General features: G+C 42.0%; 1 protein-coding gene across 1 annotated transcript in view; it reads right to left on the bottom strand.

The window, feature by feature from the left end:
* The window catches only part of HFM1 (HFM1, ATP-dependent DNA helicase homolog), a 91,490-nt gene that overhangs the window by 17,513 nt on the left and 55,150 nt on the right, over positions 1-18,827 (bottom strand). The window contains exons 17-27 of the mRNA XM_015420183.1: positions 15,057-15,104; positions 9,256-9,336; positions 8,144-8,235; positions 6,378-6,484; positions 5,425-5,472; positions 5,102-5,199; positions 4,864-4,995; positions 4,478-4,563; positions 3,026-3,109; positions 1,369-1,526; positions 1,169-1,272 (exon numbers count right to left, since the gene is read on the bottom strand). Coding sequence (XP_015275669.1) covers positions 1,169-1,272; positions 1,369-1,526; positions 3,026-3,109; positions 4,478-4,563; positions 4,864-4,995; positions 5,102-5,199; positions 5,425-5,472; positions 6,378-6,484; positions 8,144-8,235; positions 9,256-9,336; positions 15,057-15,104 — 1,038 coding nt within the window. The remainder of the gene's footprint in view (positions 1-1,168; positions 1,273-1,368; positions 1,527-3,025; positions 3,110-4,477; positions 4,564-4,863; positions 4,996-5,101; positions 5,200-5,424; positions 5,473-6,377; positions 6,485-8,143; positions 8,236-9,255; positions 9,337-15,056; positions 15,105-18,827) is intronic.

The following is an 18,827-nucleotide window of genomic DNA, read 5'->3' as shown; positions in this document are numbered from 1 at the left end:
TGTCTTAAAGTACTAGGTGACTTTATTTTGAATGCATGCATAGGGTTGCCAACCTCCAGGTGGTGGCTGGAGATTTCCTGGGATTATAACTGATGTCCTAGTGACAGAGATCAGTTCTCCTGGAGAAAATGGCCACTTTAGGAGGCGGACTCTATGCCATTATACCCCACTGAAGTCCCTCCTCAAACCCTGCCCTCCTCAGGCCCACCTCCCATATGCCCAACCCAGAGATGGCAACTCTAGGCATACATAATGAAACGTTTTATAGCACTAAAAAGTTGTGTGAAACACCTGCTTTGTTCTTAATGCCTCATTTAATTTTTCAGACAATTAATCAGAATAGCCAACATTCAAAATATAGCAGTTGCAGTTTTTTTCTAAATTTATTTACATTATTTATAGTAAGCCTTTCTCACTTGGACTACATATGAAGTGAAGGAATGGATTTTGTAGCTCAGTTTAAGAAAGAATCTAAATATCTATCCTAACTGCAATGATTTGCAAAGCACTTTTCTTTAAATAATAAGAAGTTTCCACTTTCTTCTTATCTACAGGAAAGAGGTTTTACACTGGTAAAACTGGAAATGCATAAATAATACAGATTCACTAATATACATATAATATAACAGGAATGAAATACAGTACAACACTTATTTAAAAATGAATATACTTTTATTTTACTTTCAGCAAAGTAAGTGCTTCTAATCATGTTTACTTAGAAGCAGGGCTCTAGTCGGGGGGGAGCTCTCAGGTACGGAGCTCCGGAAGAGAACCTCTAGGGGGCGGGGCGGTCACGTGGTGAAGCCCCGCCCCCTTCTTTACCCCGCCCTCTGCTTCGATCCTCATTCCATTTGGGAATGAGGATGAAGCAGGAGGGTAAGTAGCCGGGCCTTCTGACACACTTCCGGTGATGTCAGGGGGTGTGGCCTTCTGTCACTTCCGGTGATGTCAGGGGGCGTGGCATATGCAAATAAGTTATGCTAATGAGTTATGCTAATGAGCTCCGGCAGCTCTTTTTCTACAACAAGACCCCTGCTTAGAAGTAATTTCCACCAAATTCAATGAACTAAGTCCATGAGTACTAGGGATTTCAGCCTAAAGCAAGAGCTTCTCAGTTTAAGCAATTAGCAGGTTTGGGTTTAGGATATAATCACATAAATTAACTTACCATATTCAGAACTGATTAGATTTATGGTAAGCTCCTCAGATTTAACAGCTCTCCTTACTTCAACCTTTTTAGTCCAATTTCCAACTTTTAGCATAGCAGAATCCCTGCAAAGTATATAAAATATCTATACTGATATCAAATAGACACAAATAGAGGGGTTTTAAAAAAAAAAAAAAATCAGCATTATTGAAAATACTTACGTAATCTTTTGCTTAAAAACCACCTGATTATCATCGTCTCCTATTATTAAAGTTACATAGTGATAATCCGGAGCAATTCTCTTTATCTGCAACTGCTCAAAGTTGGTTAATATGACTGACACTAAGATTTCAGCAATTGTTTCAGTGTATTTTGGCAACTGCGGAAAAAAGGCATGGTACAAAAAAAAAATAACACAACTTATCAAAGTTTTTCACATTATATGGTGTAACACTACCAGCAGTCTTATTGATGAACTCACTAGATAGCTGTAGGGGACATGGACATCAAGTGTTTTTCCACAGGCAGTATATCATAATATATACTATAAAATGAGTGGAGCTCCTGGGTGGAGTCAATGATTAGATTTCCACTCCTAGGATAACATCGTCTCATTAAAGTGTTCACTTTTTCACATTATTTGTAGTGTTTAGATACAAAATGGAACAGTTCCCGTCCATCGGGGGAGCACTACATCACTCTGAGTGTGTATAGGTGTTATCTCCTTGAATCGGTTGCCTCTCTTTGTCTTAACCTGGGAGCTGCCTTCTGACCCTTCCTCTCTCTCTCTCACTTTGTCCTCTCATTCTTTTTACATTGCCTTCCATGGAGACATACGTCTCTGCAAGTCTCACTTGTAGGTACAATTCCATCTACATGATGCCGGATTACCTGGCCATTTGTGACAGGAAAAGCACTCTTTAGATTAGGCTTCTTTATCTTCCAAAAGGACCACTGCCTCCCCTATTACCTTGCCTGAACCCAGAGATCAATGTATGGAGTTCTCTACCAGGAACCTGCCTTGACCAACAAGGACTAATAGAAAGGCCTTTTTGGCTACTGCCACAAGCTCTAGAAGAAGAAGATGATTAAGTTTTTATACCCCACTTTTCTCTATGTTAAGGAGTCTCAAAGTGCCCTTTGTCTCCCCACAACAGGCACCTTGTGAGGTAGGTGGGGCTGAGGGAGTTCTGAGAGAACTGTGACTGGCCCAAGGTTACCCAGCTGGCTTCATGTGAAGGAGCGGGGAATCAAATCTGGTTCTCCAGATTAGAGCCTGCCTCTCTAACCACTACACCACACTGGCTTCACCACACCATGCTGGCTGTCTAGCTTGTAAAGACAGCATCATTTCTTCAGACCTTCCAATAAATAAATAAATTACCACAAAACCACTTCTGTTCTAGAAGGCCATTAGATAAACTGATGCTTTCTATCGCTTTTATTGTGTTTTTATCCTAAGCTCATTATTTTAAAATATTCCTTATTCAGGAAACAATATGGTTGCAACTTGCATTGAACGCTTCATGAAACATAAAGTTTTGGGGATTTTTAAAAATTAAATAACCAAGCTTTGTGAAAGATAGGGCTGGAATCCAAAGGTGCTCTTGCCCTCTGCAGAAGGAATGTGTTTTCTGCACACAGAGGAAGTGTTTTACACCTGTAATACTGCAAAGAGAAGTTAAATTAAATCCAATGGTGTTCTGTTGAACTATATGAACTACTACATAAGCCCTTGCACAAGATCTAGTATAAGCATTTTCGAAAGAGTGCTGGTGACTGCTTTCTTTTGCTCCACAGAAATAGTTGGTTGGGTTTTTCTACCCATACAGCTATGGGGGAAGATCAAAAAGCATGGAACTAGACCAAAGAATTTACCTGTTGTACAGTAAGTTCATACTTTGGAAGATGAGCTATGGAATCTTTGATTTGATTTCCAAAAGGAGGATGCCTATTCAAAATCTGCAGATAAGAGTTCATATTAATTCACAAATTGTTTTAATTTGCAAACATCCTAATAAAACACAGGATCAGTTCACAAAAGGTAGTAAAAGGTAAAGGTTCCCTTGCTCGAAAGCCAGTCAAATCCGACTCTAGGGTTGCAGTGTTCATCTCCGTTTCAAAGCGAAAGAGCCAGCGCTGTCCGAAGATGTTTCCGTGGTCATGTGGCCAACATGACAAAACACCAAGGCACACGGAACGCTGTTACCTTCCCACTGAAGTGGTGCCTATTTATCTACTTGCAATTTCTTGCTTTCGAACTGCTAGGTTGGCAGGAGCTGGAACTAGAGACGGGAGCTCATTCTGTCATGCAGCAACTCGGGTCTCGAACTGCTGAACTACTGACCTTCCACAGCCTGCAGTTCAGCGCCTTAACCACTTGAGCCACCGCAGCTCACAAAAGGTAGTACCAGTATGTTAATGAAATCATCATTGTTACCATTTCCCCCAAATCCATCCAAACAACATTTGAGACAATCTAGTATCTTTCAGTTGATGGCTCTAAGCGAACGTCATAAATGGTCTAGAGCATAACACCCCCTATTTTCATACTGACAAATAACTGTGATTCAGAGAACATTTATACGTTTACAAAGAATTCACCATATACTAGTCTTTTTTAACTTATATGATCTTGTAATACATTATGGCCAGTGAAAATGCATATTAATTTAAAAAATGAATAACAACAAAGGTCATCGCCATTCAGTCTGTTCTGAGATCACGCTCCAAGTCAGCTTCTCATATCTCACTACTCACTCCCCCTCTCCCCGAACTGTCTGACATCATTATTATTTTCCTTCTGCTAATTATATCATTTTTATTCTTTGTCACAAACAATACTTGAAGTATAAATTGTAAAACAATATTTATGGTGAAAAATGCTGTAGATTTTTCCATCTTAATTACAGGTAATTATTTTTCCTTAAAATCAGGACTTCTTCAGTATGGATACATCTCTTCAGCATTTCAAGAATCTTTACTGCACTGCTGTGTGGGCGAGAAGACGCTTTTGTACATGGCTATAAAAATACACTCCATTATGCTGGCTATATATTATACTGTGACATTAGTTATAGTTCTGTATAGAATCCCAAGAATGTAAGTCTTTTAAAAAGCAAAATTGAGGGGTCATGATTTGACTTCCTGATACATCTTCTAGATACCCAGGACAACTAGGAGACTACCAATTTGAGTGCCTGATACAGAAAATGAAAATTTCAAAGTACAGGAGCACATTAATCAATGTTATAGATTAGTATAATCAATGTTATAGATTAGTACTTTTAATACAGCTATTAAATGAGCAAATTAAAAAAAAATGAATACCAATTCAAGTTCCCTTGCATTTGTATCTTCTATTTTTCTAAAAGACGTCAGGCCTGCATTCACCATTGCATTTGACAATGTCACACCTGTTTAAAATTGCACACTGTTAGCTGATACTTTCTTATCAACTGCATTTTTAATAAACTATAGCTGTCATCACAAATAGCAAGCAAATATGAAATGTGAACACCCATTTCTCTTAAACTAGGTATGGAGGGGCCTTTCCCCAAGTGCCCTCTTAAAATACTGCCACAATTCTTCATTCTTAAATTCCATTTCCCCAAAGAATTAAGCATGCAGAAGCTTCCCCATTGCCCTTTGGATCCTACCTCAAGTGTCCATGGGAAACCCCCCACATGGAACGCAATTACAGCTGTGATACTTACCAATTTTTTCCAGTTGTTTAGATACGTACAGTGAGTTTTCCCACAGTCTACACCTGAAGCATTTCGCTAAAATCAAAGCATTTAATAATACAAGGAAGTTGTTTTGATGGGAGGACAGAAATTCAGACAACCCTACATGAGAGAAAGAAAAATAAACATGTAAAGCGCTGCCTCCAGCAAAGCCATGTAAAGGATTATTATAAAATAGTTCAAAAGTAATGGTTAAATTTTACCATACATTTTGTAACTCTTATGCCATTTCTGAAAATCTTGCCTATATCTTGTGTCAATGTAAAATCTTGTATGGGAAGGCATCCTAGCTGTGCCTGAATAAGACTGAAGAAGAAAAAATTAATTCTTAAAACTATCAAAACCATTAGAATGCAGGCTTCAGGAGTGCTATTGAGGGGGGGGAGGAATAAAAGTCAACACAAAAGCCACAGAATAAAGTGTGAGAAGAAAGGATCCTGCAAGAAGAAGTTACCAACTTTATCATGCTGAGTTAAATGACAGCAGCCAGTACTTCAATGTAAAAAAAAGATAGTAGGACAAAATACTTACCAGTTCACTTTCATTTCTCTTGTTTTTATTTTTCCATCCATTGGATATCTGCACAGAAAATGCACATTTTATTTCATTTGGACTGGAACACAGCACCCACTATAAGTCCCAAGAGAAAATGAAGAGATGTATGGATTCAAATGTGACTAATTTCCTGCATGGAAAGTACATGAAGACCACTCATGCTTATCATTGAGCACATGAACACATTAAGCTGCCTTGTAATGAATCAGACCCTTGGTCCATAAATTACTAGTGGCAGAGGTCTTTCACATCACCTACAGCCTGGTCCTTTTAACTGGAGATGCCTGGGACTGAATGGGGGACCTTCTGCATACAAAGCAGAGGCTCCTTTACTGAGCCACAGCCCCTCCCCAATATATACTATTTTGATGTATTATATCTCAAACTGTCCTTAATTAATTATCTTCACACATGGCCTGCGCATGACCTCGACCGAAGAAACTTCTAAAGCTTTGCCTCAGAAAGCTTTTGGCGGGCTGTCTTCCCGCCCTGGGGAGCAGGCATGTACTGCACATGCCTGGAGCGGGGGAGAGAGCCGCCTCCCACTCAGTTCCTTCAAATGCTACCGGTAAGTCCCATCAAGCCAAAGAAAAGTGAACAGGAGATGCCAGCAGTGGGGAAGGCTGGGTGGGATTGTGGTACTGCACAGATGACCACTCGAAGATCATCAGTTACAGGTAAGAAACCTGTTTATCTTCGTCGTGGTCTCTGTGCAGTCCCACACATGGGTGATTACAAGAGCAGAACCAGTTGGAGGAGGGAGCTGGCAGCTGCAGGAGACACAAAGAATACTGGTTAAGACACAGCATCATCAGCGGGAAGAAACGCCTAAATAAATAAACTACAAGCACGTGCAAGTGTATACAGGATAGCAACAGCCAATAATTAAAATTACATTTTAATTTGAATTAATCTGCTATATCTTGTACCTTATGCTTATCTTGTTCTTGTCTTTATTCAAAGTATTCAGTATTTTTTTCTCATTTGTTCTTAACTTGATGTCTGAAAATTCATTACAGCAGGATATCAACGTGACCTGCAATGATTTGTTGCATTAGTTTTAAATTCTCCTATCTTGCCTTTTTCAAAATGTTTTAATACTATTTTAAGCACTAATGTTAGAATTATCTAGTCACTGAGATGTAGCTGTTTTAAAATGTATGATGCTTCCATTCCACTTGATCTAACAGTATAGGAATAGCAACACTACTTATGTTACTTCATCAACAGGGGGCTAGACAGGAGATAAAAATGTCCAGTAACAAATTATAAATACCAGAGATTTGCATAAGACAACTTGGTTCCATAACACATTATATTATTGCCTATCTTATCCCAAATTAGAAAACTCAAAATGTCACAAGAATTTAAGAGAAGAAGAGGAGGAGGAGGAGATTGGATTTATATCCCGCCCTTCACTACCCAAAGGAGTCTCAGAGCGGTTTACAAACCCCTTTCCCTTCCCCTCCCCCAAACAGACATCCTGTGAGGTGGGTGGGGCTGAGAGAGCTCTGACAGAAACTGCTCTTTTTCAAGAACAGCTGTGTCAAAACTATGGCTTGCCCAAGGTCATCCAGCAAGTGCAAGTGGAGGAGTGGGGAATCAAATCCGGTTCTCCCAGATTAGAGTCCATGCACAACAACTACACCAAACTGACTCCTACTAAAGTAGGAGATATGTGGGTCATACAAAACTAAAAGCCCATTCTGTGCTGCTTCTCATAATAATCCAATGGTCCATTGACTCAGGAGCAGCTTTTCAGGTGGTGCATGGTTCTGCAGGAAACAAGGGGAGGCAGGAAGAGCCATTTTATATGCAGTGCTCTCCTTGCAGTTCTTTGGATCCAACCAAATACATTTTGTAAAACATGCCTCCCCCCACCACATTTATACTGTATGCTGAGTCAAGTGACTGATCAATGGCATGATTAAAACTGTAGAAGTGCAGACATATGCTGTCTATAGGAAGTAAAGAAAAAACAGGGAAATGGACCCAGAAAAGGAAAAAGAAGGTAGAGAAAGAAGTACTTTTCTCCCTTTTTCACAATACAAGAACTTGTGGGCACTCAATGTAATTAATGAGCAGTAAGCTTAGAACAGATAAATGGAAATACTTCTTCACCCAAAGACTAATTAACACATGGAATTCACGGCTGCAAGAAGTGATTGCGGCTACAAGCACAGACAGCTTCAAGAGAGGATTGGATAAACATATGGAGCAGAGGTCCATCAGTGGCTATTAGCAACAAGGTATAGATGGAACACTATGTCTGGGGCAGTGATGTTTTGTATTCTTGGTGCTTAGGCAGCAACAGTGGGAGGGTTCTGGAGTTCTGACCCCTCTGGTGGACCTCCTGCTGGCATCTGGGTTTTGGCCAGTGTGTGACACAGAGTGTTGGGCTGGATGGGCTATTGGCCTGATTCAACATGGTTTCTCTTATGTACACCCTTGCCAGAATTATTGTTATGGTTGATTTTTAAGGGTTTTTAATGAGAAATTATTTATTTATTTATTTATCCTTGGATAAATATTTGGATTAGGGGGTTCCATCCATTTGACAAACATCTAATGTAACCGATAGTGTATGTAACTCTCACTATGGGTTTAATAACCCCTTTAAAACCCACAAAACAATAAAAGAGGTTATCAATTCAATCAGATGAATAGTCATAGTTTATTTAAATAATGAAATTACCAGTTCAGATAAAGTCTCTGTTCCCTTAATTATGAAACACTTTTTCAGGGTATCAAATGCAATATAATACCAAGCCATTAGTCTCCCAGTTTCTATAGAAAAATATAAAAAACAGCTCTTGTTAGTGAGACAAGTAAACAAAGCATTAATTTTTCTATGTTATATACATGTTATCATTCATAAGAGACTTCCCAGGGTTTTAGTTGCTCCCATTTTCAGAGGGAGAACATCACCAAGCATCACTAACAACAGAACTGTTATGGCTTGCTCATTAGCTAGAGCTGTGATAACAGAATTTTCGGTGTTTCTTTAAGGGGGGAAATCCTACCAACATTTACAACTGTGCCATTACTCAAGTGAAACATGTAATCCTAAAGAGAGTTATAGCTTCTAAGTCCACTGACGTCAGAAGAGTGTAACTCTGCTTAAAACTTCACTGTATGGGAGTGCTGTCTTATTTGTTTTGTTACTTTATTTACACCCAACTTTTCTCTCCAATGGGGAATCAAAATGACTGACTTACAACATTCTTCTGTTCTCCATTTTATCCTCACAACAACACTATGAGGTAGACAATTAAGACTGAGAGCATGTGTGATTGGCCGACAGTCACTCAGGCAAGATTCCAGTGTGGATAAGCCCAACACTGCACTTGGGCTTATGTAAACAGTTGCATTAGCACTGGGCTTATGACTATCTTTCTTTAGAAGCAAAAGACAATCCTTGTGGCTTTTAGGTATCACATGCTTTCTCTTCTTGCCCAGTGGCTGATTCTTTGGCTGAACTCCATCATTCACAGTGGACCAATGAGCATCAATAGGACAATTCCACAGTAAAGTAATGTGGCACTCCAGCCTTTTAGCATGTTTTCTCTGGCATCCGTTCTCAAGTTCTCATGCTTCTGATCTGAATCCATTTTGGATTTTTCATAGTTCACACTTACAACAGAGACATATTTTCAAGAGACTGTGCTCAGGAAATCACAGTGGGTCACGGGAAAGAATTCCCTAAAGTATGAAGGGCCTAAGCCACATGGACTTATTCAGAAAACATTCTAAATTTTACAAAATTAAACTCCTGTTTGAAAATGTAGGTTGTGTAATAAATATTACCTGTTGGTTTGAAATTAAGTTCTTCATCCATCTTGATTAGATCAAACGATGATAAATCATTCAAATTCTTCAAACATAATTCTGTTCAAGTTCAAACAATAATTGTACAGTACATCCAGGGGAAAAGTATATTTTATAGATAGCAGGGAGGAGTCATTAAAAATAATACAGGGCATGAAAACAGCATCAAACAAACAATAAGCAGCTCAAAATGGTATTGATAAAACATTCCTCAGGCCAGAAGCACTCATAATAGAGCTAACACCCCCCCCCCCGTTCAATTACAAGCATGGGTAAAAATAAATGTTTTGGCCTAGCACCTACAGAAGTACTGTAGATGCTAGGGGAGCCCCAAAGGGGGTGCATTCCAAAGGGTAGGTGCCACAAGTGGGGGGGGAACTCTCTCTTGTTGCCACCCACCTGACCTCTCCAAGCAGAAGCACAGAGAGCAAAGTTTGAGAAAAGGATTTTAACTGATGGGCCAGACAATACAGAGGCTGTCCTAAAGGCACAAACTGGCTAAAATGAAGCAAATTTGTCCTTTTGCATTTAATAGGAGAGGTTTACACTGTCAGCCTAAAAAGAGTTAAGCCCACTGATTTTAATGGAGTTAGAAGAGCATAACTGCTTAGGATCACACTATTAAACACTTATTTGACTCCTCCTTTGATATCAAGGGACTTAATTTTATCTGGGTAAACTAGCTAGGTAAACCCTGAGAAGCAGCAGGAGGCAGAGCTGCTAGAGGGGTGAGTGTTTTTAATTTGCTTTCAGCTGAGGTGATTTAGCTGAGGATACTGTGGGAGGGCTGTGATAGGGAGTGTATGGATGAGTTTTAAGTTGTTGCAGAGTCCTGGCTGATTGAGAAAGGGTGCTTTATTTGACTATAATTGGATTGCCTGGGTGTAATTTGAACAGTTGCTGGCCCTGCACTCTGCTGTGTGAGGCTTCCATTTAAGGCTGTGTGAGGCATGAGCCTCTGGCTTGAACCGAAGGGCTCTTGGCCTGTGGCTCTTAGCCTAGGATCTCTGTAAGAAGCCCAAGAAGGGCAGAAAGCCAGGGCCCTAGTCTCCTTGGGTTCCCAGTAAGGTAAGTAGACTTCTACAAGGAGAACCACATAAATATGAAGGGTTTTAAAAGGGGGATTATATATAATATTTTTTTAAAAAAGCAATTATGATGGTAGAATACCAGCAGGGGGTTGGGGGCTGTCCAGTGTTTTGCACAGAATGTCACATGTATGACTATCTGCCCACTGGACTGGACAAAAGTCTTGGGTGTGTGCCCGGTGCAAGGAGCTCCTGGTTCTCAGGAAACGAGTTTGTACCCTTGAGGCCAAGGTGGCTGACCTGGAGAAGCAGAGACAGTCAGATATGCGCAAGGAGAATCTCTCGGGGACTTATTAGATATGTCCCACTCTGAAAATGGCAGCCGCGCCACTGCCAGGGAGCATGAGGATTGAGAGGAAACAGGGCACTGTATTGAGGATAATGGGAATGTGCCCTCAGAAGGGATCCCTTCTTCAGCTGGTGAACGGGTTTCCTTTCACACCAAGGAACCATCCCTGAGCAGGGAGGGAGGGGGGCTCTTGGTGGTTGGTGATTTGATTCTTAGGCAGGTAGACAGCTGGGTGGCAAACCCACGTACTGACCGTATGGTGACTTGCCTGCCTGGTGCAAAGATAGCGGCCATTATGCATGCTCTAGATAGGCTGGTAGATACTGCTGGGGAGGAGCCAGTGGTCGTGATACATGTTGGCACCAATGATGTGGGAAATGCAGTTATGAGGATCCTGGAGGAAAAATTTAAGCTGGTGGCAGGAGACTCAAGGCCAGGACCTCCAAGGTAGCCTTCACAGAAGTGCTACCTGTTCCATGCACAGGGGCAGAGAGACAGGCACAGATCAGGAGTCTCAATGCGTGGATGAGACGATGGTGTAGGGGGGAAGGGTTCAGGTTTGTTAGGCACTGGGATGCTTTTTGGAACAAGAGGGAGCTGTACAAAAGAGACAGTCTCCATTTGTCCCAATAAGGAACCAGGCTGCTGGTGCTTAAAATCAAAAAGGTGGCAGAGCAGTTTTTAAACTGAATATTGGGGGAAAGCCGACAGGAGATTAAAAGTCTCTGGTTCGGGATGGCTCATCTCAAAGAGAAGAAGGGGTTGCTGTTACTTTTCTACAGGGAAATGGATCAGAATTGTCCACTGAGACTGTGGCTAACGATATGGACTGCCTGGCAAGGTCTCGAGGCAGCAGGAGGAAGGTTGTGGGCTTAATATGCATGCATATAGATGTTTATATACAAATGCTAGAAGTCTCTGAGGTAAAATTGAGGAGTTGGAATGCTTGGTATTGGGGAAAAAATAGACATTGTGGGTATTTCAGAAACTTGGGATGAGGAAAATCAGTGGGATACAGTGATTCCTGGTTATAAATTATATCAGAAGGATGAGTGGGAAGGGTTGGAGGTGGGGTAAGATTGAGAGGGTAAGAGAATTGGATTTGCTTCTGGAAATGCTATGGGTTGAAATAGTGGGAAGTTTAACACTGGGAATTTGTTATCACCCAACAGATCAAAAGATAGAGGATTATAAAATGATGAATGAATTAAAGATAGCGGCTAGATGAAATAACTGTGTCATAATAGGTGATTTTAACTACCCACACATTGATTGGGTCAATATGTGTTCAAGTCGGGAAAAAGAGATTGCGTTTCTAGACACTCCTACTAGGAGAGAGGCGATTCTGGATTTGGTCCTAAGTAACGCCCAAGACCTGGTGAGAGATGTAAAAGTGATTGCACCGCTTGGGAACAGTGACCATAATGTTATTGAGTTTAACATTTATATAAATAGGGAATTGCCCAGAAAGATCGACACAACCACTTTTAACTTTAAAAGGGGTAACTTCTCTGATATGAGGGGACATGTGAGGAGGAAACTGAAAGGAAAAGTAGAAGGGGTCAAAACCATTGGGGAAGCTTGGAGACCATTTAAAACTACAATCCTAGAAGCTCAGAAAAATATATACTGCAGGTTAGGAAAGGCACAAATAGGTATAGAAAATGGCCTGCATGGTTAACAAAGTAATGGAAGCTGTAAAAGGTAAGGATTCCTTTAAGTGGTGGAATGCTAGCCTCAGTGAGGTTGATAAAAGGGAACACAGACTGTGGCAAATAAAATGCAAGTCTGTAATCAGGCAGGCAAAAAGGGAATAGGAGGAGCATATTGCAAAAAACATAGAGACCAACAATAAAACTTTCTTCAAATACATTAGAAACACAAAACCAGTCAGGGAGGCAGTGGGGCCCTTGGATGACCGAGGGGTAAAAGGGGTACTGAAGGATGATAGGGAAATGGCTGAGAAGCTAAATGCATTTTTTGCCTCTGTCTTCGCTGTGGAAGATGAGAAGTGCTTTCCCACTCCAGAACTGCTGATTTCAGAAGGGGCATTGAAAGACCGGAGTCAGATTGAGGTGACGAGAGAGGAAGTTGTACAACTGATAGACAACTTAAAAACTGATAAATCACCAGGCCCGGATGGCATACATCCGAGAGTTCTGAAAAAACTCAGATATGAACTTGTGGATCTCCTTACAAAAATATGTAATCTTTAATTAAAATCTGCCTCCATTCTTGAGGACTGGAAGGTAGCTAATGTCACTCCCATCTTTAAAAAGAGTTCCACAGGAGATCCGGGAAGTTACAGGCCAGTCAGTCTGATGACCATACCGGGTAAGTTGGTGGAAACTATTAAGGAAAGAATTAGTAGGCACATTGATGAACAAAAACTACTGAGGCAGACTCAGCATGGGTTCTCTAACAGAAGATCTTGTCTCACTAACCTGTTAATGTTATTTGAGGAAGTGAAGAAACATGTGGACAAGGGGGACCCAATAGATGTTATTTACCTTGACTTCTAGAAAGCTTTTGATAAAGTTCCTCATCAAAGGCTCCTAAGTAAGCTCAATAGTCATGGGATAAAATGACAACTCCTCTTGTGGATCAAAAGCTGGCTAATTAATAGGAAACAGAGAGTGAGTATAAATGGAGTGTGGTAAGCTGTGGGGTATCGCAGGGATCAGTACAGGGTCCAATGCTTTTTCATCAATGATTTGGAATTGAGAGTAAGCAGTGAAGTGGCTAAATTTCTGGATGATGCGAAATTGTTCAGAGCGGTGAAAACCAGAGAAGATTGTAAGGCACTCCAAAGGGATCTGTCGAGGATGGGCAAACGGGCATCAACATGGCAAATGGGGTTCAATGTGGCCAAGTACAAGATGATGCACATTGGGGCCAAAAATCCTAACTATAAATACACGTTGATGGGGTCTGAACTGGCAGAGACTAAGAGAGCGAGATCTTGGAGTCGTAGTAGATAACTCACTGAAGATGTCCAGTGTGTGACTGCAATAAAAAAGGCCAATGCTATGCTCGGGATTATTTGGAAGGGAATTGAAAACAAATCAGCCAATATCATAATGCCGTTGTATAAATCGATGGTGTGACCTCATCTGCAATACTATAAACAGTTCTGGTCACCACACCTCAAAAAGGATATTATAGCATTAGAACAGAATGATAAATTAGAATGAATGACAAGAATGATAAAAGGGTTGGAACACTTTCCCTTCAAAGAAAGGTTAAAGCGCTTGAGGCTCTTTAGCTTGGAGAAATGATGATTGAGGGGTGACATGATCAAGGTTTACAAGATTATGCATGGGATAGAGTAGGTAGAGAAAGAAGTACTTCTCTCCCTTTCTCACAATACAAGAACTTGTGGGCAGTCAATGAAATTGCTGAGCAGTCGGGTTAGAACAGATAAAAGGAGGTACTTCTTCACCCAAAGAGTGGTTAACACATGGAATTCACTGCCACAGGAGTTGGTGGCGGCTACAAGCATGGACGGCTTCAAGAGGGAATTGGATAAACATATGGAGCAGAGGTCCATCAGTGGCTATTAGCCACAAAGTATAGATAGGACCTCTCAGTCTGGGGCAAGTAATGTACTGTATTTTTGATGCTTGGGGGGGGCAACAGTGGGAGGGCTTCTAGTGTCCTGGCCACACTGATGGACCTCCTGATGGCACCTGGTATTTTTGGTCACTGTGTGACAGAGTGTTGGACTGGATGGGCCATTGGCCTGATCCAACATTGCCTTCTGTTATGTTCTTAGCTTACAACTCAGTAACTTCAACAGTTAACTTAAGCTCCAGTTCTAGGGATGGGCATGAACCTGAAACTGAACTGGCCCCACATGAACCAAACCAGTCTGGCAAGTTTGGTTCCCCCTTTCTCCCAGACACGGGGACCGCCCTGGAAGGGACTTCCCTTTCACCTTTCTCCTGGCCCTGGCTTGCTGGGGCCAGGAGAAAGGGGGAGGTCACCCAGGAAGAGGCTTCATTTAACCTTTTGGTTTTGCTCCCCCCTTCCAAAGCAGCAGGCAGCAAAACTGAAGGGTTAAATGGCTGGCCCTGAACAGCCAAACCGAACCAGCTAAAAGTCCAGTAAATGTTCAGGGAATGCTCCTTCCCCAAACATTGGTTCCTGAGCTTCAAACCGGCCCAGGTTCAGCCCAAATATTTGCTGGTGAGCCAGCTAGTGCCTATCCCTATCCAGTTCACACATTCTTACTTCATTCTACAGCTTCATTAACATGGTAAAGTATTTACATGGTGCCTTTGCCCAATTGAAGGTGGGTTCTTTTGGGGTTTTTTTAAAGGGTTACTGCAGATACAGCAGATTGTATCCTACCTAAAATGCATTATTCTTTTTGTGTTCAACTAATGCAAAAAGCATCTCACCTTGTAATTTTGCTTCAATTGCAGTTCTGTCGAATCCAACTGAAAAACCTTCATCAAAATAAACATTTCAATTTGATTATATAAATTCTTAATGTAACACCATTGCAGCTTCATGGTGTGTCAGATGACTTGTCAACTAATGACCTGAGATACACTAGGACAGTTCTACCTGTGACCCAACTCTCATGGATGAAGATAACTAAAATGTGGAAAGAGAAGCAAATTGCGTTATGGACCACCTGAGAAAGCACTTGTCCCCTTTTCAGGTATTTTTAAAAATCCAGAGCTTGACAGAGGAGTAAAGTGTAAGTGTCAGGGGGCTTGTAACTGTGGCTCATCACCTGAGGCCAGGTTTGAGCTCCATTAGCAGGAGGTAGCACTGCAGGAATTTTATTGGGGCATCTTCCTCACTGGGGCAGTAATGTCATGACTGCTGTGACTGCCAGATCATCAATTAGGGATGAGGATAAATTACAGCTGTGGCCATCTGGACCAAAGCATCTTTGCTCACGATCAGTTAGCTGAGTTTCTGAGCTAGCCTGAAGACCATTCTAACATCTCTAAGGAAGGGTTCTGAGTAATGCCATCTTTTCCCTCCTCACTGTGTTTCCCTAAGAACTGTGTTTTTAATTTTATTGTAGCATTGTTCTAACCTATGTTGTTAGCTACCGTGGGCCCCACTTTACTGTGGGAGAAAGGCAGGATATAAATATTCAAAATAATAAATAATGAACTTATTACAACCTGAGGATATGTATGGGATATGGACAGGTTACTTGAAGAAGTACAGTCTACCACTTCTATGCTTGACTCTTGACTTATCATATTTGGCTAATGGGGGCTACTTGTTTCAGTTTTGAGTATTGTAAATACTTAATGAAAAGATGGTTCCACCTTGAACAATGCAATTGTAAGACTCCTCCTAAAGTAGTCCTATATGGGCTTTCAGAATCTGAACAACTTGAGCAGGTAGAAGCCAAAGAACTGGATTATCTAGACTCATTTCAATCCAGACTAGGGGTGTGTAATTTTTAAAAATTTGGTATTTTTCGGTTGGATCTATTGGACCTGGAAAACAGTCAGTATTTCTGAAAAATACCAGATCCCAATATCTGTATGGTATTCAGATCTGGGATTTCTCAGATCCAATAGACCTGAGAAGAAAAATACTGGATTTTTAAAATGTCCCGATTCTGGGGCTGGCTTGGCTTCTCCTGCATCCTGGTTTAAACTACGCTGCAAAAGAAGCCAGCTCCAGGATCTGTGTGCTGTGGGATGATCACTCCCCAGAGCACACAGAGCCTGGCTGGGATGGCTTCTCCTGCAGTGCAGTTCAAACCACACTGCAGAAGGAGCAAGATCCAGGATCTGCATGCCTCAAGGAGATCGTTCCCCGATGAAAGCAGATCCTGGCTAGGATGGCTTCTCCTGTGCCCTGGTTTAAACTGGGCTGTATCCCCAAGCCATCCCCAAGCCAAGCCTGTAGGAATAGTCTGCTCCCCCCAGCACAGCTGATCCTGCAGTTGCTTTAAACCAGGGCTCTAGTCGGGGGGGAGCTCTCAGGTACGGAGCTCCGGAAGAGAACCTCTAGGGGGCGGGGCGGTCACGTGGTGAAGCCCCGCCCCCTTCTTTACCCCGCCCTCTGCTTCGATCCTCATTCCGTTTGGGAATGAGGATGAAGCAGGAGGGTAAGTAGCCGGGCCTTCTGACACACTTCCGGTGATGTCAGGGGGTGTGGCCTTCTGTCACTTCCGGTGATGTCAGGGGGCGTGGCATATGCAAATAAGTTATGCTAATGAGTTATGCTAATGAGCTCCGGCAGCTCTTTTTCTACAACAAGACCCCTGCTTTAAACTTTAAGGGGACTGCAACAGAAGCCTGGCAAACAGCTGAGAGGAAGGAGCAATTTGCTCCCACCTCTCTTCTGTCTTCACATCTATCAGTAATTCCCAAATATATCTGGGATTTTGGGGGAGAATTCTTTTCGGTTTTCCCAAGAAAACCTGGATACATTTGGGATGCCGAAATATACCTGAAAAATACTAATAAGGGTTTGGTTTTTTTAAAGTATATTTTCACTTCGGGTAGACCTGAATGCACACTTAGTTCAGACCTAACTTTCAGACTGCCATTTTGTCCTTTGTTGGAAGCATGAATGCAACTTTCAGTACTACTGTACTTTCCTCCAACAACAGTTATTTTTCCTTATCTCCTTCCACCCAACAGGGATTTAATTTACAATTTTTGTCCATTTCCTATTACACAAGGAAGCAAAAGCTGAATTTAAACACTGGCATTAGTACTTATCCTGCTCTTCTATTAGCTTTGACAAACATGTAACATAAATTGCAAGCATATATTATTATTTTGAACATTTCCCATTTATTTTTATAATGGTTTTATATTTGTCTTAAGGCATCAAAGTCAGTGCAAAAGCAGATGTAAAGAAAGGTGTTAAATGTCCTAAATCATATGATTCAAGGGCATTTCAACAAAGTAACTATTCCGTTTACCACTTCTGCCTTTTATTTCACAGCTCTGAAAAGCAGCTGTTCAGTGTTCAGAGAGATCCCACTGTGCTGAACAGAATGCCTTATGCTGCAAGTGCTGACAGCAGTTGGGATCAGTGCAGAAGTAGAGACTCTGCCTTTAGGGGGAAAGTAGATCTGTTTTCATTCACTATGAAATGCTGTTCTGAATTTTAATGTTTTCATTTGACCTGCTGTAAAATAAGTCTATTAAACAGAAAATCCACTTGATATTCAATAAAGGTGAATTGTATTTCCTTCAAAAGTAGCCACACAACTTAATACTGAGTAGTGGAGATGATATAGTAACAGCACCACTTTTCAGTGTGCTTCTGATAGTTCCCTATTATGAGATATTGTAAAAACGCTATCCGTAAGAAAAAACACTACTTTAAAATAGGCCAGTCAAAATTCTGCATCCTAGGAGGGGATGCAGGGAATTCAGGTGTAAAATTCTAGAAAAGAATTTTACCCTCCAAAATTCTTCTGGTTTAATGTTAGCTTTCAGCAGGCGCGTAATCTGCAGGGGGGCTGAGGAGCGTCAGACCCTCCCGAACCTTTCAGGAAGGGGCTCAGCCTCCCCCGGGGGGCGCTTCTCCCTCCTCCCTCCCCTCCCTCCTTCCCTCAGCCCGGTGGCGTGGCCCGAAGAGGTGGGGAGCGGCCAGGACTCGCTTGGAAGAGCCCAGCAGGCTGAGGCGTGAGGCTCCCTTCCCCGCCCAGCCACCCCGGCACCCACAGGCTGGCAGGAGGAGCCGACGAGGCCAGAGCTCTATGCAAACTCCTCCCCGTGCCCCGCAGGTTCCGCTTTCCAGCGCGCCTCCTCCCGGGGGCCAGGGGGCCCGTCGGGGGGAGCTCTGGTGAGTGGGCGGCCAGGGTGGGGCGAGGAAATGAATGGGAGGCACCAGAAAGTCCCCTCCAGCCCAAGCCCTTTGCACGCCCCCGGACGAGCGCAGCGCCTCTCCAGTGTTCCCTCTAAGCTGAGTAAGTCTGAGCTAGCTCAACAGTTTTTTAGCCTCCGGATGACTCCAGAGCAAACTAATTGATGCAGCAGCCAAATCGCTCACTCTCAACTTTAATGCCAGCAGCTCACAAAGTAGGATTTTTGTTCACAAGACTCCACAGCTTAGAGGGAGCATTGCCCCCCTGACTCCAGAGCAAACTAATTGATGCAGCAGCCAAATCGCTCACTCTCAACTTTAATGCCAGCAGCTCACAAAGTAGGATTTTTGTTCACAAGACTCCA

This window comes from Gekko japonicus, unplaced genomic scaffold, assembly GCF_001447785.1.
Source record: "Gekko japonicus isolate JY-2015 unplaced genomic scaffold, Gekko_japonicus_V1.1 scaffold134, whole genome shotgun sequence".
Lineage (NCBI taxonomy): Eukaryota > Metazoa > Chordata > Lepidosauria > Squamata > Gekkonidae > Gekko > Gekko japonicus.
Note: the sequence above shows the minus strand (reverse complement) of the source record. Positions and strands in the feature narration are given on the sequence as shown.